A 26,000-nucleotide genomic window follows, 5' to 3' on the forward strand; every position below is an offset into this window, starting at 1 on the left:
GTGTTTATTTTTGAGGAGGTTCTGGAGTAACTGTTTGAGTGTCTCTTTAACTTCTTTCAATATGTCATCTTTCCTTAGTAAATATGGATTTAAAGACCAATTATATCCTCGAAGTCTCCTATTACTCATATTATTATTGTTTAATGTTAATGTAATCTTTGAGTGGTCCGATAGTTGTCGTGCTTGGGTAGAAACACATGGGTCAGCCGCAATCAGTACTTCTGAGATAAAAAAAAAATCAATTCTTGACCACATTTTATGGCAGCTTGAGTAAAAAGTAAAATTCTCTGCTTTCATATGCGTATGTGTATGTTTAAATGGGTCATATAATTTAAAATCGGTTTTAAATTCTTTCAATGCTAACATTGCCTGTTTATTAAAAGCTTTAGATGAACCGAGTTTATCTAATTTGGGATCTTGATATGAATTCCAATCCCCTCCCATTAATATATAACAGTTATTATATTGTTGTAAGATGGAGTAAAGTGAAGTTATAAAATGGTGCTGATTCGTGGAAGGGGCATATATATTCATAAGTACTATGGGTTTATCATAGAACTTGGATACCAGAATCACTAAGCACCACCGTCCCTCTTTATCTACCTTGATATCTAAGATTTTTTCTTGGTATTGGTTTTTAATTATAATTGCCACCCCTGCACTGTTCGTTGTCCCTTCCGCCGCCACTATCTCCCTAATCCATTTCTTATCCTTCAATGTATCCCACTGATCATTAGTCAAAAGAGTTTCTTGTAGTGAAAAAGTCTGCTTTTGATTGGAAAAACAGGTGTAAAAATAGCTTCCTCTTTCGCATGTTCTGGAGTCCTTTAACATTCCAAGATTCTATTGTCCACATGTGAAGCTTTTCAAAAGTGTATTCCTATTCCTACTATTAAGAGATAATCTTAGATTACAGTATTTTAACTGGTCATGAATTATTTGGAAGCAAATCTGACATCCCATCCCTACCCAGTGCTTATCCACTATTCCTCTGGACCAGGATGTACATAGGTTTTTCACATTACTTGAATGTCTCTGGTTCTCTAAATTTCTAACTCTGCAACCTAACATAAAAACCCCATGCAAAAAACCTACAACCACTATCTCTAAATCTACAAAGCTTAATCCAAACATTCCCTACTAAACACTACTAACTACTGAACTACAGCTCTGGACATATTTATATAATCAAACACATTTACTAATTGTTGTATGTAAATCCAGTTTAACTAATATCTCACTATATTAATAATCAGCAATAACCCTAATATATTTTAACTTCTTGTCATATACACTAGTAATTATTAATTCTTAGATAAAACAAACAGTTGTTAAACATTGCAAGACATTTCTAAGCTTATTTTAATTAAATGTTCTAACTGCTTTAGTTAATTGTCTTCTTTCAAAAGTAACAGTCTGTTAAAACTTGTAAAATGTTATGTGAAACAGTAAGACTGTACTACAGAAAGCATATGGCTAAATGACTGTGTCTATATAAAATACATTTAAAATACTAGAGAAAGGGAAAAACTAACTGTAATATTTGAAACAATTCAAGTTCACAGTTTGCATACATTTGTTATACAAACATCATCATATTACTCTATTAGCCAAATCATACACATACATTTCCTAATTAAAAATGAAAAAAAAAAACAAAAAGCTATCTAAGAGAAGAAGAGAGGAAAGAAAAAAACAACAAAAACAGAGAACTAGAGACACAATTACCATAGTCATTCACAGTACAATATAGAACTCTTCTTTTTTAACCAGCTCATTCACATTAGTATTTCCTACCTGAACAGCTGTACATTCCTCCTATCCCACTGAAGCTATTTACCCTCCAAATAAGTCCAGGAAGCTTCGTTTTTAACTTTAAACAGTTTCTACAGCTTCCCTATAGTCCTTCCTGCTTGATCAGCTTATTTTCTCCATTTTGATTTCGCAACAGGGGAACCAGTTCGCGGACGGACCTCCCGGATGCGTTACGTTGAAATCAGTCCCCCTGCAGGCTCCAAAGGACTTTCTGCTACTTCGTGGCTTGTTTACGATTGTTGAAGCCATAAATCTTCGGAAAAACCTCGTGGAGACGCTGGAACTTCGAGATAAAGAGGTAATTAAGTGTTTCCCAGGGCCTGGCAAAAAGAAAAGAACAAACAAAGAGTTATAAAGCCTCGGATCGTCGTAAATATGGAATCCCAGTCTGTCTGATGCTGAAAGAAAAGCCTGAATGCTTTGATCAAGCTTCTGAAGGTGGCAGTGCTTTGAAAAGCTTCAAAAAGGTAGGTTTTGCTTCTTTTTTAGTGTTTATTGAATATTTAGTACCATCCACTGTGAAAGTTAAAGTATTAGGAAATTTCATTTGGAATCTGATGTTTTTTTCAATCAAAACTAGCATTTGCCTGGATTGTCTTATTTGTATTGGTAAGTCCTGTGTCATGGAAATCTTGTTATCTTGCCACATGATAAGTCCACCATTCCTTTTAATAGTTAGAAGTATTTTGCTTGCATCTTGGTAATTCAGTATTTTAGCATAAACAGGTCTAGGTGTATTTGAAGCAAATGATTCTCTGATTGCTCTGTGAGCTCTTTCTATAACAATCTGTTTAACACTGTCAGAGTCCTTAAACAGTGTTTCAAGTATTTGTATTATGGTAGCATTAAGCTCATTGTATTGGATTGTTTCTGGGATTCCTCTAATTATTATATTATTCCGTCTGGATCTTGCTTCCAGGTCCAAAATTTTATTTTGCATGATTTGAATGTCTGTGTTATGAGAGTCTGTTTTTTTCGTAAGCATTATTATTTTATCCTCACTTTCAGCTATTCTGGTTTCTGCCTTATCCATCTGAGTTGATAAGTCTTTTAAGGCTTCTTGAATAGGTAGCAGTGCTGATTTAATTTCCTCCATGCTGACCGGTTGATCTGGTTTGTTTGTTATTCCTGTTTTTGTAGTCTCCCTTTGTGTAACTGTTTTCTGTCTTTTAAAGATAGCTTCTTTCTCCGGTGATTGCAAAGCTGATAGTTTAGTTTTAGAAGTTGTGATTTCCATAGTTTTGTCTTCTTTTGACATTTTGATATACTGCAAACGTATTTATATCAGGAGTAAGGCTTCAGCTGAGATATGTAGAATTCCTTTGTTTGTTGCTCTGTTCAGAGTCAGGCTGACCATCAGTTCCAATCCTGCTGTTAAGAAATATTTTTTCTCTATTTTTTCCTCTCAGAAATGAAGATAGATCTTAGTACTTTAGTTATTGCTGTCAATTAGCTTGTTTACTCTTGTGATGTCTCCACAGGGTTAGATTTTATTTCTGATATCTGAAGAGCTGTAGACTTGCAGTGTTTAAAGAATGGCGGCCATCTTTGAATCCCCGGCTCCAGCAATTCTAACCATGTGGGTTCTGTCCTTGAGACAGTTTGCGATCCATCTAGTGACATAGGGGTTTATATTTAAGCTGGTGAGCTTATCTATAATGCCCGAGTGGGGTATTTTATCAAAGGCTTTTGCGAGGTCCAGGTAGGCTGTGTGGACCACCTTCCCCTCGTCAATGGCCTTGGTGACTGTTTCAAAGAAATCAACCAGGTTTAAGAGGCAGGATCTTCCCTTAACAAAGCCGAACTGGGTAGGATCCAGTGTTTGTAGGTCCCCAGTATCTTTATTTATGAGGTCCATGATGATCCTTTCCATAGCTTTGCAGGCCAAGCTAGTCAGGCTTATGGGGCGATAGTTTCCAGGATCCGTTGAGGCACCACCTTTATGGAGAGGGACCACTGTTGCTGTACGCCACTCTTTGGGCACATATCCTGTAGTAAGGCTGAGATTGAACAGTAGTTTTATGTTTGGGTTTAGCTCTTCTTGGAGTTCATGTAGGACGCAGCCCGGGACACCATCTGGTCCCATTGATGCTGTGTTTTTTGCTTTGGAGAGGGCGGCTCTTACCTGAGCATCTGAGATGTCAGGGGGGCAGCACTCTGCTGGGATAGATATTTGCCCTTTTGGTGGGGGGGGGGGGTTTGCGCTGAACCTGTCAGCTAGGATGTTGGCAATGTCTGTGGGTTCAGTGTATTTTTTGTCATTTTGGACTAATTCTGAGCATATCTGGGAATTACCGCATAGGTTCCTAACATAACTAAAGAAAGCCTTGTGATTATCCTTGGTGTCCTGTGCAATTTTTCTCTCGAAGCTAGCCTTAGACAATTTTATGTGTGCCTGTAGTTTTTTGCTAATACTGATCAGTGATGCCTTCCCTTTTTGGGATTTTGCTCTGTCATTTAGTAGCTTCCTCCTTCTATTGTATAGTTTGTTTATGGCTGGGGTCCACCAGACAGGACGTCTAACTTTGGAGGATTGGGTCTTGGTTTTATTTGGGATCGCATGATCCATGCATTCCTGAAGGTGTTCATAGAATGCGTTTATAAAGGATTCTGCGGTCTGGGCCATATTTTCCACAGGCCCGGGGGCTTTGAAGGATTCCACCTCAGTTTTGAGGTGTGTGAAATTTGCTTTAGAGAAGTTTTTCACTGTGGTTTTCTGGGCAGGGGGTGGGGTCGGGATGTGAATATCCAGTGAGATTAGTTTATGGTCTGATCTTACCAGTGAGGGATACACTTCTGGTCTGGAGCAAAGAGTCCCCATGTTGGTGATGATCAGGTCCAGTATGTTTTCCCCTCTTGTGGGAGTGGTAACAAGTTGTTCCATAGCATTTGAGTTTATAAATTCTAGGAACCTTTGGGCTAGGGTGTTGGAGCTAGAGTAATGCTCCCAGTCTATGTTTGGGTAGCTGAAGTCACCCAATATAATGGTGTTTGGAGAGACTTTCATATTTTCCAGTGTTCTCAGGAAGGCCGAGTGGGGTTCCTGGGTTTGGGAGGGTGGTCTGTAGCAGGCTATAAACTGGAAGGCAGTTTTACCCACTGTTAGTTGCACATGGATAGTCTCTGATGCTTCGTGCTTTGCCACCAACCTGGAGGTGTGGGTATCTTTGATGAATATCGATACTCCCCTTCCTTTTGTGGTTTGGTCCAAGTTTTGGGGCCGAAAAGCATGGTATGAGGTATAACCTGGTAGTGCTGGGGTGCTCTCGGGAGCCCTGAACCAGGTTTCTGTTACTGCACAGATATCGATGTTCTCCATGCTAAGGAGAGTTTCGAGTGCGTGCATCTTGAGGTTTAGACTTCTGGCGTTGAGTAGCATTACTCTTAGTTTCTTATCCCTTGTGATACCTATGGAGGTGGGTTTGTCTTTTGAGCCTTGCCTAAAAAAGGCACTATGGGGGTAGCAAGAGCTTTTGCCAATATCCGAAAGCCCAGGGGTGACAGGTGCAAGCCATCCCTAGCGAAGCATCGTGGCTTGTCGAGCATATCATCCCAAGCTGACAAGCATTGGATCCCCTTTGAATGACACCAGTACTTAAGCCAATTGTTGAAATTGATCATCTTGTCTTCATATTGTGGCATCATTCTTGGTGAGGGTAAGATGCTACTTCTTAATGTTTGTGACAGTAAAGGCTTATTAACCTGGGAAGGGGTGTCTATGCAAGTTAGTTTTACTGTGTCACACAGGTTAGGAGGCAGGGAGAGGAATAACTGCCAATTTTTCGACTCCTGCCTGGCGTGTCTCACTTTTGCTGTGAACTCTGCAGTGCCCCAGCGCATCACAAATTCTGTCTTGCTGATTGCAAGCGCGGCAAAGGCAATTTAATGCATAATACACAATCTGACTGTTCATGGCCAATAGGCATCCGAAGTAAAAGTGCTTGCTACAAGTAGTCAGTAAGGGGACGTTGATTCCTCAGGGACTGCTGCTTTTCTCCACTGCCTTACTCCTGTGATCAGGGAGTTGAACTTTATCCCACTTCCCAAGCACACACACTTCAGTAAATGTGAAGTTTACTCACAGCACCCAGTTACAGTGCTGCAAATGGTCAGTGATTCGCACACAATCACAAATGTAACAAAAGTAAGAATCAGACATTACAGTCTGTACACGTAATGACATTTAAAATGGGCCGGTAGACTGTGGCGAGTTTCAGGAATTCTAACATTGATAAGCAGCAGTCCTGCTAAGATGTCGGGAAAGGATACACCATGGGAACAGGAAATCTGCCGTTCTGCCTGTTCACATTTGAAAAACAATTGTCAAGAATAGTAGTTAAGACTTTAACAAACCCTCCTTAGGTTACCACCCATCTTGTCTGTGAAACATTAAGAATTATGCGAGTGGGAAAAATGTGGTTGCGATAATACGTAAGTACCAAATAACTATTCCTTGGAGACTGCTATCAACAATCAAGTAGGCAAAATCAGTTATCTGATGATCAAAAACTAAAGCTAAGCCAGCCCAGTGTCACCGAGAGATAAAACCCTGACTATGAACCATGCGACCAGTGTTGGATTAGCAGTGCCTGACAATGGTGACAGGGAGAATACAAATGCAAATCCTGGGAGTGGGACATTCAGTGGCAGACAGCAATTTTCACAGAGCTTGGTAGCCTGCGCTGTATTACGCAAGTAGGCTAGAAACCTGTGGGCGGACATGAAGGCATTATCATTCTAGGGTCCAGGCGGGCATGAAGGCATTGTCATTCTAGGGCCCAGGCTGGAATGTTCTGGCAGCTGTGCCTCATAACAGGTGTAGCCTCAAATAACAATGCTGTCATGTTAATTAGGTCAGGAGTAATTAAGCAAGTCACCTCCACAAAGAAACTACAGCAGCTTTCTGCTCTTCTCTCACTGACTTTGCTTCATCAGTGAAGGGACAATGGTGACAGTGTGTTACCTGGTGAAAACCACATAAATGGATGACAGGAGGGCTCATACGGAGATCACTTCACTACAGAGTGAAAGAAAGATAAATCTAACACAGCAAAATAAACTACCTTACTGATGCTTGGATTGGACTGAAGAAAATCAGAAAGAACTACTGCTGAACATCTGTACATTGTCTGGAGAAAGAAAGGCTCTTCACAAGGCTGAGTCCACCACACATCCCAGAAAAAATATCCTGTGAGACAGGATGAGCGATAACTTCTGCAAACTGCTTTGAAAGTCCAAATTAAACAGAAGTTCCTGAACAGTAGCTAGAGACTCTTGGCAGCTGGAAAAAGTCTGCAAAGATAAGACAATCATCCAAATATGGAAAAAAATGTCTTGGAGTTTGCAGTACACAATAACTGGAGCTAGGCATTTTGTGAATATTCTTTGAGCAGTGGAGACCCCAAAGGTGAAACAAAAAATTGATAATATAAGCCAGACACAACAAACCATAAGAAATATCTGAACTGCTTGACAACAGGAATATGGTGATAGAGGTCCTTCAGATCCAACTTTATCAAGAAAGCTAGATGTGGGATCAAAGGCACAAGATTCTAAAGTGATAACATCTTGAAAAATGGAATCCCAGCATACAGATTTATAGCAAAGATCCAGTATTAGCCTCCAGGATCCTTCTGGTTTGGGAACTGCAGATACCCTTGAGTAGTAACTTTTGCCAGTAAGACTAACAGGAAAAGGTTCTTTAACTCCCTGAGACAACATGCTCTGCAGAATGGAAGGAGAGAGGCAGTGCAACCTGGTTCCCTGGGTAAGAAGGAATCTATTGGAAAAGAGAAGAGATTCCCATTGCCAAGAGTATCCCTGCTGGATTACACTCAGAGCCCAACTGTCTGAGACTATTTGATGCCAAAAGGAAGATGAAGTCTCAGGGATATAGAAAAAATAGCTGAGGGTGAACAGTCATGCTGAATTTCAAGACTGTATTTGATTTATAAATTCACAGGTGCTCATTAGACTATTGATCTCTAAGAATCTTTAGAAGCCTAATCATACATTCCTATCAAGTACTTAGCCCTTAAAATTTAAGAATGAATAACTTAGAGATGAGCAGAATGTTTATGTTGCCTCTATCTATGAGGGACAGGTGTGCTATACCAGGATTAGTTTGCATTTACCAGTCTATTCATCCAGATTACATCTGAAGAGTGTAAAAGAAGTATTTTTTTATGTGGAAAGGAAGACAATTCCAAACAAGTTACATTCTTTGTGATACATATCTATCCGTCCAACATATTCTATTTATGTGCATAGTTTTTATGATTTAGGCCCTTGATTTATTATTAAGAAAGCATTGTGGGGATTTGAGTTGTGTTAAGACGTTTGGACAGGTGCATACCAAAGGGATCATTTTACTCAATGACTGGCCCTGATGAGTGAGGAACACAATACAATGACCATATTTCTGGACCTAGATGCTATACGCTTACTAATAAGCTGTGCAATGAAAAAGCACTTTCTTGCAACAGGGATATGTGGTGGTTGAAGGACAGTTTATCTACACAGGTTCCTAGGTCCTCAACTACCTGATCAATTTTCAGGGGAATGTTGTCAATGTATTAGTTACAAGGAACTTCTTGCTTGCAGAAGGATATTATTATACATTTCTTTGCATTCAGTCCATGATTGACACCAGTTATTGGTTTAGGAAAGGCCCTCTTGGAGGATCTTGGTGTCCTCTCTAGGAAGTTAATGACTGTTCCATGTTTACAGCTCTCTGCAAACACTGTCTGCCATAAACCCTTAACAGTAGAGCTGACCTCCAAGAAGTAAATGTCAAAGACAGTGCCGAAGGACTGAACCCTGTGGTACACCACTAGTGACAGGTCATTTAGAGGAGGCAGAGTAGTCCATCCTAATTCCCTGGGTTCTACTGTGAGCCAATCTGGTAACCAACGAGTTACACGGTATTAACATTTAGCTAGGATATTTTATCTACAACACCAGAGAGTGGGATGGTGTTGAACAGTTTTGCGAGGTCTAGATATGCAGTGCATATTAATATGCCCTCATCCATTGCTTCTGTAGCCTTCTCAAAGGCATCAACCAGATTACATAGGCAAAAAAATCTGAACTGGATTTGGGTTGAGAGAGTGTAGGTTACCTATGTCGTTATTTATTACTTCCATAATGATTCTTTCCATAGCCTTATAGATGGCTGGTCAAATTTATGGGTCTATAATTTTTGGGGTCCATCAGGTTGAAATTATACTGCTACTGCACCATTTTAAAGTCAAGGAAGAAAATTTTGAAAGGAAACTTGCTTAACAACCCTTCCTCATCTAAACAGGTGTCTATGAGGTCTTTTGAAACTTTTAATTTACTTCTTGTTGCCACATGAATCCGAGGAATGATTTTTGCTGGTTTCTGGACGTGAACCTGTGTAAGTGGGACTAATGGTGTCAGTTTGACTTTTAGAGAAATAAAGTCCGGTGCTGGACAGTCCAGCTTCAGATGCTTTAGACTGTCTAAATGGCCCTGTAACTGAAGTCGTCATAGTCAACACCCCTTTTTCAAGGACCTGGGATAGTACTTTAATTTTTTCCCCCCAGCAACCTCCTCCAGCTGATTTTTCATGTTTCTTTCTCTTTTTAACTCCATTAATGTTAAGGAAAACTACCTGTACTTAAAGACAATGTCTTCATACTCTTTCTGAAGTCTCTTCAGACTTTTCTTTGCAATGTACGAAGACAAAAACATAAGTGCTCTTCAACCTACTTGCTCTGTTAAATTTATGACAGAATTTAAAGACTTTACAGCATGTGCATGGCCTAAACTAAACAAAGTACACATTTACTTTGAGGCTATTTCTCTATCATAAATACACATACAAATTGACTAAGACAGACCTTTTAAGCATCGCACTTTCATGACAAATAACAGAAACTAAAATGACTAAAACTAAGCAAGTCAGACGAAAGTTTTTTCCTCTTTTTTTTTTTTTTTACTCTAGACAAACAAATAAAATTACGCATTCACCTTTTTCCTTACCCAAGTGACCTATTTATTCCAATTATTTAGCTGGCTACAGCAACATTATCAGATAGTGCGAGAATCATCCTGACACATGGGCTGTCAATCTTTACAGTCACACCTGATTTGTTTTATTTGGCATCCAAAGTCAGTGAGGATGAGCTATGATAACCTTACTGCTCCTACAGTTAATGGAGGTTTAACATTTCTTTACTTCTGGCTTTATTACCTAATTGTTAACACTATTAGATTATTTAGGATTATTACTTACAATAAAGCTAACACAATCCGCGGTGGTGCAGCAGTAGCGTTGTTGCCTCACAGCAAGAGGTTTTCTTGTTCGATTCTCAGCTAGTGTGTGGGGAGAGCCTTCTGTGTCGAGTGGCATTCCGAAAGACATGTGTGAATGGGCGTGCCTTCGTTGAAGGTTAGGCGTTGAGCTGGCAACTCGGCACCATGAAAATCTATTGCCAATCATTAGCGGACCGGAGTTCCGCTGTGGCAACCCCTAACTGGGAAAAGCCGAAAGACAACAACAACAACTTACAATAAAGCTAACAATAACTGGCAACCACTATGCGTTATAATACAGCACCAACTATCTTAAGAGTAAATGTAACTGCAACCTAAGGGGATTTCCCTTTTAAGTCTTATACCCCTCAAATTAAATAATCTCATTATTGAACTCACTTAATTGTTTCCAGAATTTGATGAAATTCCAGATTTAAATAAAAGATTCCAGCTTCTACAACCTATACATCTTAACCATAACTTTACATTAAATAATAAAATAATGGAACTGGTTAATTTTCCATTCATAAAATGCAAAACTACTTGGAATTTCTTAATTCTAGATTCTAAATCTATAGAGGAGGTGAGATCTAATCTTTCATAGAAGGGTTACTTATTAATCTTCAGACAAATATATGACCTTTTTCTAAAGAAACTGGAAATGAACACAGACAACAAACATCCATATATTTTCTCCAAAATCTTATCAATACTTCTACCAACCCAAATCTCCTTCAAAGGCTTACAAAATGATTCAAAATACAAATTTAAATAATGCCCATCAAGTTTCACATATATGGTACCAATCACATAATTCATTAAAGGATGTCAACAAGATTTGTAAAGCTACAGAATTAAGCATTAAACTTATTTTAATTAAAAAGTCCTTTGATACTAAATGGATGATTAACAATAATGCCTACATGATACTTTCTAAAATTGCATTATTTTAACACTCATTCATTTCACTGTTCAGCTTGTCAAGCAGACTAAGAAGACTTACTCCACATCTTCTGAGATTGTCCTTTTTCTCATAACCTTTGGGAAGTTTTACATATACAATGTCCACACTCTGTTATGATGATATTCCACAAAACTTGCAATTTGCAATTCTGCACATTTATCCAACATAAATATGTACCTCTGACTTAAGATTATTAAACTGTTTATTATTAAAATGTGTTTTAAAATATTTTATTTCTATAACTTGGACAGACTGTCAGTATCGTGGGTCAAATTTCGATAAGTAGCCTTTAAATATACTAGAATCTTTCAAGTTATTGACAATAATAATACTAAACAACTGTGTTCTAATGGATGTGAGAATAAATCACTCTCTCTCTCCTTAAGTTAATGGCCTCTGACAGCCCCCCCCCCACAGACAGACAAGACAGACACACACACACGCACACACACAAATATTTTGAAAACTTAATTTTATCCTATATATAAATTAAATGGAGGAGTCGCATCATATGTTTCTATATCACTTTCTTGTTTGTCTGGCTGTATATAATTTCCTTTGATATTGCTAGTTTGAGTTTTTTTAATCATATAATGCTACACTAAACTGCACAATCCTTTACGTATTTTCCTTACTATATCTAACCTCAGACATACTAAGTTTTCTGTTTTTGCTATTAACTGCTGGTTTTCATGTTGATAAAATATATTTGAAAAATAAATTGGTATGAAATGTACACTGATATGCACCCTGCATGCATTTTTTAAAGATCCTTGAAACTGCAACTAATTTAAATGACACTGTGCACACACGGTCAATAAAAAACACAAAAGGATAAGAAGTACTTACTCTCAGAGGTAGAAGGTCTTCTGTTATACTCTTCCCAACTGGCACATCAGAAACAGGTCTTTTCTTAGGAGAATCCTTTCGTGGTCTTAACCTTCCTGATATGCTTAGGTCAGATTCAGAAACAGAGGGTATTAAGGCACTCTCTCCTGGCCGTGGAACCTGCAGTTCTGCTGGCCACATCAAAAGACCAAACTCATGCATTCTGTTATCTTCTTTGACCTCCAAAACTCTTTCGTGGTGTTCAAAATCTTGTGAAGGGGTGACAAGGGAAGGAGCAGAGCTATAAGCGTAAGTAGCTGAAGGATGACCAGAGTATTGTTCAGCTATGTCTGGGACTTGTGGCTGATCATGTATATGTGGTGATCTCAGGATGTCAGCTCTGTTTTCTTCATCAAACTCCTCTTCATCTTCTTCACTGCTATGAATCAGCATGGTAGCATCTGAAAGTGACTTCTTATGGCCATATTGTTCTTCCTCTTGTTCTTCACTTTCTCCTGGTTTTGCTCGCCTTACAAAAATGCTGGGTTGTGAATTTGTGGCTGCTGTTCTTGAAACAGGCATGTCCGCTGCAGAAGCAGACATAGTCCTCTCTTTAAGTTTGATGACTTCAATAACATGGGCCAAACCAGCTATTTCAATGCTGTTTCTTTTCTGTAAGTTGGCAGATTTTGTTGAAATCAGGGGCTCACTGACTTCCTGGAGAGAATGTGCAACAGGCAAGCTATCCTCTTGGAAAGTCTGCACAGAATGGTGAACCCGCCTAGTGATGAGATCTGGGTTACTACTGCTCACATACATTTGCCTGGAGAGGTCAGGTGTACTGTTAGCAGGTCTTGGATAGGGATAAGGAGGAGGAGGACGATATACTTGTGTTCTTAATATATTTGGTGCAGGATAATCTTGAGTCTGCAGCTGTGCATTGGTAAGCTCAGGTACACTCACGGCCCCCATGACTGGACGCTGTTCCACTGGATATGGATATGCAGACTGACTGTGGAAACTGTAATTTAGGTGTAAGGGATGGTGACTGGCCTGCTGTGAACCAAACTGTGCATGTTCCCTTATTTCAGGCTGGCTATAAACTAGTGCATCAGGCCTGTTATAGGCATAGGAATTACCTGTATTGAGATTTCGCATGGAGTGACTTTGCCTTTGACTGTGCATCACTCCTCTCTTCAACTGCCTCATCACAGTTTCATAGTCTGGAGTAGGGCGATAAGAAGGTGCTACTAAGGCACTATGCCGCTGTGATGGGATATAATCAGGCCTCATGACATCACTTCCAGTTATGCTTGGGTTGGAGGACATAGGAGATGGGTGAATATAGTGCTGAGGGTTGTTAAGGGAGCTGGTACTGTGTGCACTGTAGACACTGCCATTTCGGATTCTGCCATTATATTCTGGTGGGACTCTGTCCAAGCTGGTTTGGGAATGATAAAAGTAGCCATTCTGGTTGTTGACAAGCAAGTTATCTGTTAAAAGAAAATCATCACAAACTGATAAAACCACTTCACTTTAACACCAAACAGATATCAAATTAATCAGTTAAGCAATAAATGGAACAACCTTATGAGAGTCTATCAAAATGCTTTCTATTTTTTTGGGAAAAGTTTATCAAAATGATTTCTATTTTTTTTGTGAAAATCTATTATATAATTCACATAACAACAGTAGTTATAATATATAACAGTATAATATAGTTCCATTACACAATGAAAGAAAGATAAGTTTTTGCATTTCTTGAGCTGTTAAATTTATAACAGTCTGTATCTGCTATGGTCTTTAAGTCTACATTAGCAATTCCAGAACATAGTTGCACTGCATTTCATTCTTATGTACTGAGTGTAAGTCAGGCTAATTGAGGACTAGAGTTTGCATTAAGGCAGTTCCAGCCAAATTCAGAGCTAAGGGACCAAGAATTCCAAAGATGCTGTTTGCTCTCATCCTTTAAATTACTGTTGCATTGTAATAGTTCCATTACACACTGAAAGAAAAGTTGTACTGCGGTGGTGTTGCTGTGGTAGCATTGTCGTCTCACAGTAAGACGTTGTGCTGTTCGATTCTCAGCTAGAGCATCTTCTGTGTGAAGACATGTGTGAATGGGGGTACCTTCGTTGAAGGCAACCTGGCACGTAAAAATATACTGCCAATCATTAGCGGACCGGAGTTCCGCTGTGGCGACCCCCTAACCGGGAAAAGCCGAAAGACACAACAACAACACACTGAAAAAGACCAAGTTTTTTCAATTCTCAATCTGCTTTTAATTTCATTTTAATAGTCTGTATCTGCTTTAGGTAAGATCTTTATCTATATATATTATTAATTCCAGTACATACTTGTACTGCATTTTGCTATTTCAGTGGTATAACTGTTGGTATTAAACCCTAGTTTAATTCTTATGCAGTGAGTGTATGCCAGGCTAGTTAAGGACTAGTGTTTGCATTAAGGCAGTTCCAGGCCAGCAAACTCACAGCCAAGAGTCCAATTGCCACTCCCCCCCATGTTGGAGTTGTGTTCTTGAACCCAGTATATCTGTTGTTGTCTGCCCCTTAAGAGAATTTGACAATCCCCTTCATCTCTCTGTTTAGTGGTTGATGACAGTAAGCATTTTGCAAAGCCTCTCCTCTTAAACTACTCACCAGGCTAAAAGATATTTGATAAAATTGCTTAATGCTTGCACTGATTTTAGTATTAAATTTGTGAGCTTTTACTACAATTAGTTTACTGGTACTTGTTGGTGGAAGATGGGTCCATGCTACCCGATTTGTAATGAATTTTAAATACACAGTAGCAAGTTCATCCAAACATTATCCTAAACAAACCAAACTCCAAGCAGTTATAGTCACCACTACCCCCAGATTCATTCCTTTTTAAAAACCTTTATTAAATTATCAGTTAAGACACAGACAGACATATATTAACAGAAAAGAAAACACACCATGCTATTTATTTCCATTTACATGCATTATACATTAAACATCTTTTCTTTGCAACTACTGTCATTTCAACATTACATACAACCAAACACCCTAATACTGGGTGATTTCAACTACCCTGCCATTAACTAGGAAAACTACTCGGGTACCAACACCTTTTCCCAACGGTTCTTGGAATTCATAAATTCCAATGCCCTGGATCAACTAATCCACTGCCCCACCAGGGGCTCCAATATCCTAGACCTGGTCAGTATCAACATGGGAGAGAGATGTTCCACACCAGTGGTCACCCCCCTCACTGATCAGGTCTGACCATAAGCAAATCACCCTTGACATCCACATCCCACCCCCACCCCCCAGTAAGGAAACCTCCGTAAAAAAACTCCTCCAAAGCCAACTTCATGCTACTTAAGTCAGAAGTGACAAACTTCATGGCATCCATGCAGACGGGAGCTGAAAGTTCCGACTGCTGAATCCTACACTAAGGCACTGTACGAGCACATCCATTCGTGCATGAATCGTGCCATCCCAAATAGAACCAAGACACTCTCCTCCAAAAAAAGGAAGCCAATCTGATGATCCCCTGCCATAAACAAACTATACAACAGAAGGAAGAAACTGTTGCTGAAAAGAGGAAAATCCCAGAATGCAAAAAAATTCCTTACCAGCCTTAGTAAGAAGCTGAGATCCCTCATAAAATCCTCCAAAGCAAGTTAAGAAAATAAAATTGCCAAAGGTTCCAAAGACAACCAGAAGGCATTCTATAGTTATGTCAAGAATCTAAAAGGCAATGCTCATATCTGCTCTAAGCTACAACAGAATGGCATTAAATATACTGATCCCAAGGATATTGCCAATATCCTGGCAGATCAATTTAGTACCAACTTCAACCCCCCATTACCCCATAAAGGGCCAATCTCAATACCAAAAGACTGCCAAATTCCGGTAATCACGACCACACATGTAGAAACCGCACTCTCCAAAGGTAAGAATACAGCATCCATGGGACCAGATGACATCCTGGGCTGTGTAATACATGAACTAAAAAATGAACTGGCACCTCACCTAAGTGTCATGTTTAATCATAGCCTCACCTCAGGCTTTGTGCCCACTGACTGGTGCACAGCTACAGTTATCCCACTTCATAAAGGGGGATCTACCTTGCATCCCGGGAACTACCGTCCCATCAGTCTGACAAGCCAGATCTGCAAGGGCATGGAATGCGTTATCATGGCACTTATAAACAAAGACACTGGCAACCTTCAAATACTGCACCCCACCCAGTTTGGGTTCGTGAAGGGCCGATCTTGTCTCCTGAACCAGATTGACTTCTTTGAATCAGTCTCCAGAGCTGTGGATGAGGGTAAGGCAGTCCACACAGTCTATCTGGACCTCGCAAAGGCCTTCGACACCATCCCCCACTTTGGAATCATAGATAAACTTACTAAGCTGGGCATAAATCCCTACACCACTCGATGGGTTGCCAACAGGCTTACTGACTGAACCCAGACTGTGAAAGTAGCCGACTCCAAATCCAGCTCCAGACAAGTGACAAGTGGAGTACCTCAGGGTTCAGTCCTGGGACTGCTCTTGTTCGGCATCTACTTCTCTGAAGTACAGGCCAACACTAAGGGACTCTGGCCAACAAAGTTTGCAGATGACTGCAAACTGGGAGCCATTATTGAATCCCCAAATGATATGGATATTCTACAAAAGATCCTTACAGAAACAGATGCTTGGTGCCGGAGCCATGGGCTCAGGCTTAATGGCAAGAAATGTACAGCTATCCCCTTTGGGAAAACCCATGTACCCATGAATTACCACATAAGTGGCAGTACACTAAACACCGAAAGTGTGATGAGAGACTTAGGGACACAGGTGGACAGTGGTCTCACCTTCGATAACCACATCGCCACAACAGTCAGGAAATCCTTCTATGTGGCACACCTCATCACTAAGGGATTTTCATTCAGAAAAAAGGAGGTCATTGTCCCACTGCACTCATCCCTCATTAGACTCATTATAGAGCACAACGCCCCATTTGGTATGTACCTCACAAAACATCTGCAACAGCTGGAAAGGCCGCAAAAATATCTCACTAAAAGAATCACAGGCCTAAAGCAGATGCCCTATGCTGATCGTTTAAAAAAACTCCAGCTATACTCTGTGGCATAGCGTCTACTCAGAGGCGATCTCTGCTTAACATACAAGGCCATGTCAAACCCGGATCTGTTGGACATGCTCCACTTAAAGAAATCCCAATCCCTCAGAGCCACATGCTCCAGGGATCTAAACCTTGTCATCACAATGAACAAAACATGCTGGAGGGATAGGTTCCTGACCCAGAGACTCCATATACTCTGGAATAGACTGCCCATACATGTCAAGCAGAGCCCCTCCTTGGCCCTCTTCAAAAGGAACCTTGATGACTGAATAGGAGATAGGAAATTCACCCCAGGGATCACGTCAGCCACCCTGCTAGAGAGGGGTCCAGGGTAGAAATATCCGGGGAATATTTTGGCTAGGCTTGTATAGGCCCTAGGGCCGACAGCCTAGTATCAACCTATGAACCTATGAACATAAATTGAATTCCTGCCTTCTCTTAAACCTCACTCCTCCTCTTCCTCCTGAACATGATTCTGCATGTATTGCCCCCAGAATTTCCATTTACTTCTATGTAATTTGCTCCTTTCCCTTTTCTAAGGATCCCTCTTCAATCTCTAGTATGATACTCAACATGTCACATACAGCTGGTTTAGAATTAGATTTCCATTTTTTACTAATTGCTTTTTTTTTTGGCAGCCAATAGAATTAAACTTAACAAAGCCTTACTATGGCTAGGCAATTCAGATCCTTTGTCCCAGTTCAAAAGAATAATTTCCTTAGTTACAGCCTTTGCTCACCCATTATTTCTGACATAGTACTCCAACAGAATTTTTAAAATCTGCCAACTCATTACACTCCCAAAACATATGTTCCCAGTAAAAAATTCTTTGAAGTCTGATTTGGGTATAAAAATACCTATGCAAACACTTCCAAACAAAGATCCTAAACCTTCTGGACTTTGTTGCATATTTGGTAGTCATACATCCTTCTTCCCATTGTTCTTTTATGAATTGCTTTTCCAGTCTCTTGATACTGAGTGTGCAATATTTTATAGGCCCTACAAATGATCCCTTTTTTAAAAGCAACTTTTGTTCTACAGTCTTCTACACTATACTGAAACAGGACTTTCACTTATGATTCCTTTATCCCTTTTTCTCTTTGCCTATACTCTGATATCAGGTATGGGTATCTGACATGGAAGGCAGCCTCTAGTCTGCAATCCTAATATCATCTTCTTGGCCTCATCCTACTCTGTTACCCTTCTTGCTCTAGTTATTTGCTCCCAATATCTTGGTTCCATTGCCAGTTTTCTCCAGTCAATTCCAGTCCCTTGTCTGCTTTCTGTACCTCTACTTGCTGTCATCCCTAATGGCAAAATCTCCTTTTTCCATTCTTACGTTGGCTTAGTTTTTATAACACTTTCTCCTACTTATTATAATAATCAGTATAAGCCTTCAAATGAGAGGGCAGCCACTGTGATGCAGCGGTTAGCGTTACTACCTCATAGCAAGAGGTTCTCCGGTTCAATCCTCTGCTGGGGTACCTTCTGTGCAGAGTCTGCATGTCCTCCCTGTGGTCGTGTGGGTTTCCTCCGGGTGCTCTGGTTTCCTTCCACATCCCAAAGACATGCTGTAGGTGGATTGGACTCTCTGAATTGGCCCTAGGTGTGAGTGCTTGCATGTGTGTGCCTTCTGTGGAAGGTTGGGTGCCGGGCTGGCAACTCAACACTGTAAAACTCCACTGCCAATCATGAACGGACAGGTGATCCGCTGTGGCGACCCCTAACCGGGAAAAGCCGAAAGAAAAAGAAGAAGAAGAAGATGGTAGTGATGGTTCTCCTTAAGGATCTGCACCCAAAATTCCACTCACTCTCCGCCCCTTGAACTACCATCCCAGTTTCATCATCACTTCTTTCTACACTGAATTAAAACTTTCTGCTTGTGTTATGTACATGAGCCTTAAATGTGTAGTTCTGAAATATCCTTTCAAATCTGGTAATCTTAAACCACCTTGTTCTACTGGAAGTTTTAACTTATCCCAATTAACTTTTGCCCTCTTCCCCTCTACGATATATTCCTTCTACTTTTTATTCATTATTGTCCACAACTTCTCCTCTGGTTGATAAAAATATGCCTGACTTGTGTATATAACTAAAGAGACTAAAACATGTTCACGGCTTGTATCTTACTATCCATATCTATAAACATGAGCTTCCACTTTCTCATTTTTTTTTATTACTTTTTATTATCTTTTTAGTCTTTATGCAACATAGCTTCTATAACAGAAGCCTTCTTAATTCATTCTCCTAAAAACTTCATATTATCATGTCCCCATAAATATGGACATTGTTGAGACAATTTGTGTGAGGGTACATAATTTACGGCTATAGCCTTTGTTTTATCGTTATTAATTTTATATTCAAAATGAAATTGTTGCAAAACGTTCTACAACACTGAGATGTCCTTTTCTGGATTCATCAGGTATTAAAAAATATATATATATATATATATATATATATATATATATATATATATATATATATATGTACTCACCATAACATTGCAGCACTCATTTTTACTTTCTACTAAGGCAGCAAACAACATCTGAGGTAATTTGGGTGGTGCGTTATGGGTAAGGGAAAAGCTCAAGAGTTTTTGGTTGCCATGAGCTTTAGCAATGTCAGAGTTGGATCCGAGGGATCGGATCTGAACCAATCAGTTGAGGACAAAATGAAAATTGACAACAAATTGACAACATCAGATATAATATCATCTGCAAATAAAGACAATGAGTTTAATTACCATAACAATTATATTCTCACATTTCTGAGTCCTTTATTTTCTTTGCCAGTGACTCTAAATTCAAAGCAAATTACATAGGGGAAGAAGACAATACTGCCTTACTCCTCACAGCCTACAGACAGGAACCCTCCCACTTTATTTCTTGCCTCCGTTCTTTCACATATCCTCCTAATTAACCTTATTCTTGTATCAGAATAAACAGGACACACAACCAAACCAATTAGTAAAAAAATTACAAGAAAATTCTAGCCAAACTAAAGTTTTCACTGCGTGATTCCTTAAAACCTCTTGTAAACTAGGAAAATGGGATATACACTAATAACCCCTTAAGGGCATCAAATGTTTCAGCTATATGGCAGTTCTGATGCCTATGACTTTTTATGACTTTTTTTTCTTTTTAAGTCTGTTAATGGACAAATATTGGCCTGAATTTTTCCATTAACAGACTTAAAAAGAAAAAAAGACATGGGCATTCAGATCTGCCATATAGCCATATTCTAAGTCTTCAGATTGGGTAATTCTGGTGTTGTTTGTTTTGTGAATATGTAGGAGGTCCATCAGAGTGGGGTCTGACAATGCCCTGTATGCCAGGCATAGATCTTCCCTCAAAAGCCTGTAGGAGACAGAATACAGGGAGAGGGTTTTAAGGCTGTCTACATATTTTACTTATGCCATGTATTCTTTTAGTGAGGAACCTCTGGATGTTCCAATTGTTGGATATGCCTGGTTAGGTAAATACCAAAGGGGACATTGCACTCAATGACAGGTCTGATGAATGCCGAATACAATGGATCAATGACTTCCTTGGACTTAGATGTCATACCTTCATTTATAAGTTGCTCAGCACAAAATGATTTCCTCACTACTGTAGACACATGATGATCAAAGGCTAGATTACTATCTGTGTGTGTCCCCAAGTCCCTGTCTACTGGGTCAGCTCTAAGGGAGTGTGTTGTTAGTAAGATCATTACCAGTGATATGATACTGTTATGCATTTTGTTTTAGTCCATGGCTCTGGAACCAGTTGTTTGTCTGTGTCAGCCCCTCCAGGAGAACATTTGTGTCAGTGCAGGATTCAATGACCGTTCCTAATTTGCAATCATCTGTAAATTTAGTCAGCCAGCGACCACTGACATTGGCCTTGACTTCTGAGAAGTAAATGCCAAAAAGGAGCGGTCCAAGGATTGACCCCTGAGGGATTACACTTGTGACTGGCCTCTTTGTAGAGGTGAACTCCCCAATTCTAACTTCCAGGGTCCTGTCTGTGAGCCAGTTGGCTACCCATCTGGTGACATACCTCTTGAATTTGTCAACAATGCCCGAGTGGGGTACTGTAATAAATGCCTTGGCCAGGTCAAGGTAGGCAGTGTGAACCATTTTCCCTCTTCTATTGCTTTGGTTACCTTCTCAAAGTAATCCACCAGGTTTGAGTAGGCATGATCTGCCCTTGATGAAACCAAACTGGGTTGGGTCCAATGTCTGGAGGTTTACTGTATCTCTACTGATAATTTCCATAATAATTATTTCCACGGCTTTACATACAAGACTAGTGAGATTTATGGGTCTGTAGATGGCCCACCTTTGTGCAGAAGGATGTCTGTTGCCTTTCTCCACTCATGAGGCATGAAGCTTGTTTGCAGTCTACAGTTAAACAGTAATCCCAGAGGCCCTGACAGGTCATGTTTCATGCTATTTAGAAGGCATCATGTGATACTGTCTGGGTTCATTGATGCAGTGTTCTTGGTCTTAAAAAGGGTATTAAGGGCCTGTTCCCTGGTGAGAGAAGGGGGAGTTATACTTGATGGTATTTCCTGAGGGAAGATTGAAGGAGAGAGAGGGGTAATGTTGGAGCTGAATTTTCAGCCAGAAGGTTTGCTATATCTTCTGGCTACATATAGATAGCTCCATTTACAATGAGCTCTGTACACAACTGTGTATTGCCTTTGAGGTTGTAGACATAGCTAAACAATCTTTGTGGTTGTCTTTGGCCTGGGAGGCCAAACTTACCTCAAATTTGGCTTTGGTACACTTTATTTGTCCTCAGAGTTGTTTGTTTAGTTTGATTAGAGTGCTTTTATCCTGCTGGGTGCTGCACTTCCTAATTTTTGCCATGATTTTCGTCCTCTTGTTATACATCTGACTGATTTTGTGATTCCACCAGGATGGCTTGTTTTTTGAGTTAGTTCTGTACTTCTTCCTTATGGATACAGCTGCCTCTGTGCAGCTATTAACATGCTTGTACAGGGTTTCTGTGAATAGTTCTGCATAGTATTTATGGGTTTATTATCCTCTTTTGCAAGAGATTTTAAGGAATCATATCTCTAATACCTCTACAGGATCTTCAGTTATTTTTTCTTGTTATGGGTTCCCCACGTTTGGACACTATCCTTTCTTCTTTCTGTTGCATGTGTTGTGCTAAAATTTTTGTGTGCTCTGAAGTTATCAAAAAAAAAAAAAGGTGCTTAACATCAATCTTTCTAAGCTCACGCATATTATCCAGATACTTCTTTATTATCTCTTTAGCACTCAGCATTTACACCTTTTCTTTTTCTGAGTCCCCTTATTGCATAATACTTTAACTTTTCTCAGGTGTCTAAGCAATTCCTATTACTTAACTTTCTCCCTTTCTCTTTTATTTCTACCTTATTTTTAAACTCCATTTTCTTTTTGTCCCACTCACTAGCTATAACTTCTGAAGATATTTATATCCCCCCAGAGTCATTCCTGTCAGTATCATGTACCAGCGCTTCCCCACAACTTCTCTAGCCAGCACTATTGAGATGGGTATCTTGAGATACTCTAAGAATTGCCTCGTGCTGTCTGACGATCATCTACTACTCAAAGAGCATAACAGTGTGTGAGAGATGTACATACAGACATATTATCCTTAGAGGCAAAAATCTCACACACAGTAAACTCAGCCAACAAATTTGTGGGCAGTAAAACATACACCACACTTCTTCACGGCCTTCAAGAGACACGTAATCCATCATATACTGAGGTTTTAAAGATTAACTTGCTTGAACCTCAATGACCTCCAAAACACAACACCAGCACTAAACACACTCAGCAAGGTAAACCTACCTCCTCACACAGCACAAGAGTCCTAAAGTGCCAAATGTTGATTGCACAAGGTCAACCCTACCAAAGATTCTTGTTACAGCTGATTCCTTTTTAAGTCATACAGATGAACTTCTTATTAGACTGAGCAAGAAAAGAGTGATGGCTGGTTTCTTGTCTGGTGCCTAGATTTGTTAGATCACACACAGACACACACAGGCACACACAGACACAGACACACACACACACACGCACACACTCCTTGAACAATAAGTACCAATATGACACTGTCATAGTTCATGCTGGTATGAATGACGAAGTGTTCTTCCCAGGAGAAGAGAGGTATGATCTCTCAGACTACAAAGATAATGCTGCAATATGAGCAAAAAAATGGACTTTAATTGGTTTGGTTTTTGGTGTCATTCAAAAGGGGTCCAGTATTTGTCAGCCTGAGGGGTTAAGATTGACAGACCATACAACCTTGCCACAGATTTCCTGCATTTGTTCCCTTTAGGGATTCAATTAATGGCAAAGACAATGTCCACCACCACAGTGCTATTTTTGGACAATGCCATCCTGATAAATCTGCCAACATAACAGAAAAGGAAAATATGAAGATGTTACTAATCAGTGCTCCAGCCCTACGAGTATAAACAAGAAACTCCAATCCTATAAGACTTTTTCACCCTGGAGGACATTGACGATTGTGTAGTGACTGAGACATGGTTTAAAATGCCAGAAAGCATGCCTGCTATGCAGGGCTATAACTCATTCCACACATTTAGGCCAGCTACGGCACTGGAAGGGGAAAAAAAGGTAGAGGTGTCAAAATCTTCATCCAGAAGAGACTGAGATCAAGGCTAGTAAAGCAGCGTGATGCACTAGAGCTTCTTCATGTCCAAATAACCATCAGAAAGGTTTGACAACATATACTAGCCAGTTATAGAACAGAAACCCAACACTATTTTCCTGGTGATCTAAACTATCCAGCTACAGAGTGAAAAACCTACACCACCACTAGTAAACAAGCACAGAGATTCCTAGACTTTGTCACTACAAATGCCTTGGAACAATAAGAGTACCCACTAAGAGGGATGACATCTTAGATCTTGCCCTTACTAGTATGGGTGCATCTTGCACCATCCCTTCCGTATCATAATTTGTTAGGTCTGACCATAAAGCAGTATCCTTTGAAATAAAACTGAAACCCAAAATCCCTTCCGCCCAAGGTACCTTTAGAAATTTCTTTAAGACAAGCTATCTACTCCAAAGTGACACATTGACAAGCTTCAAATCCACACCAAACCCAGTTAAATCCACTGAATACATGACATCATACACCACTACACTATATCACCATGTAAAGAGCTGCATAGATGCAGCTGTACCCTGTAGGAATAGCACAGGGCAAACTCGAGAAACCAATCCATATGGTGGAACCATAATATTGACAAGCTTATCAATAAAGGGAGACTTTTCACCAAAGTTAAGAGTAATTACCAGAAAGTTAGAGCCTTCATCACTGAAATAAACAAATGACTCAGAAACTTAGTAAAATCCTGCAAAGCCAGGTTTGAGACTAAAACAGCTACCCAAGCCAAAGACAATCGCAATATCTATTTCAGTTATGTTCACAATCTCAAAAGCATAACACAGCAATACTCTGAGCAGATTAAGAATGGTATTACCTACACTGAGGCTGAAGGTATAAGCAAATCTACTGACTGATACATTTAGCTCTAACTTTACTCCTCTCTCCTCTCCATCTGTCATTCAGGTTATACCTCAAACTGGCTCATCTCCAGCTACCTAAAGCTAAAAATATGGCTTCAGTGGGCTCTGATAATATCCTTGCATGCACCTTAAAATAGCATGAAGCACAATTTAGCTGCACCCCCTAAAAACACTGTTCAGTATTAACCTCTATACAGGTTTTATACTAAGTGAATGAAAAACAGCTAGAGTCATTCATCTGCATAAGGGGGGACTGTCCACAGACCCAGGCAATTACAGACCCATAAATCTGACCAGCCTCATATTCAAAGCCATGGAAAGACTTATCATGGAACTAACCACTAAGGACATAGAGAACCGCCAAACACTGAACCTGTGGACTTTTTTAAAAATGTCACCAAAACAATGGATGAAAGTAAAATAGTACACGCAGCACACCTTGACCTGGTCAAAGCTTTTGACATAATTCCCTACTCAGGCATAGTACAAAAGCTACATAAACTGGGAATAAACCCTATATTACACACTGGATTGCTCACAGATAGGATGCAGGAAATCTACATAGGGGAAGTTACCTCCAAGAAGGCACCACTCACCAGAGGAAACCCACACTACTCTGAGGTGGGACCTCTCCTCTATGGCATCTACTTTTCTGAAATAAACACTACCAGAGGATTCTGGCTGATTAAGTCTGCAGATGACTACAAGTTAGGAGCAGTCACTGAATCCAAAATAACTTAGCCATCCTGCGGGGAGGTTTGTCCCAAATAAATAAGTGGTGCCAATATCACTGACTGAAACTAAATGCCAACAAATGCATTACTGAAAATATCTACCCTAGGAAACTATCACATTGGCAATATGTCCCTAAGTGTTGACCTAGTTGTCTGGGATTTAGGAACATATGCGGACAGTGATCTAACTTTTGAGCAACATGTATCCACTGTCATAAAAAAGCCCTTCTATAATGCACACTTTATAAGATGACTATATCTAGATCCAGGGACGTCACTGCCCCCTTTAATCAGCCGTCATTATGCCATTCATTGAGTATAATTCCCCCTTTGGCATGTATGTGTCCAGACATATGCAACAATTGGAACTCCCACAGATATACCTTACTTCAAATGGATACAAAGCCTAAATAATATGTCCTACATGGACCAACTCAAAGACTTCTCTCTATCCTCTGTATCCTACAGACTGCCAGGAGGTGTTCTGTGTCTGGCATACAAGGTACTCTCCAACCCAATATTGATGGACTTACTGCACATCAGCAAAGTCAAATGGCATAAGAAATACCCAGTGTAGGTATGTAAACCTCTTCTGCAATATCAACAGAATGGTCTGAAGGAACAGTTATATCTCACAGAGGATATCACTGCTCTAGAACAAACACCCCATCCATGTAAAACAAAGCTCATCCCAGTCCCTATTCAAGTGCAACTTAAACCA

General features: G+C 39.9%; 1 protein-coding gene across 1 annotated transcript in view; it reads right to left on the reverse strand.

Moving 5' to 3' along the window:
• PTPN21 (protein tyrosine phosphatase non-receptor type 21) overlaps positions 1–26,000 on the reverse strand; it is a 1,442,744-nt gene that overhangs the window by 424,895 nt on the left and 991,849 nt on the right. The window contains exon 13 of the mRNA XM_044073481.1: positions 11,909–13,380. Coding sequence (XP_043929416.1) covers positions 11,909–13,380 — 1,472 coding nt within the window. The remainder of the gene's footprint in view (positions 1–11,908; positions 13,381–26,000) is intronic.

This window comes from Protopterus annectens, chromosome 6.part0 (genome assembly GCF_019279795.1).
Source record: "Protopterus annectens isolate FY-2018-M chromosome 6.part0, PAN1.0, whole genome shotgun sequence".
In the NCBI taxonomy this organism is placed as follows: domain Eukaryota; kingdom Metazoa; phylum Chordata; order Ceratodontiformes; family Protopteridae; genus Protopterus; species Protopterus annectens.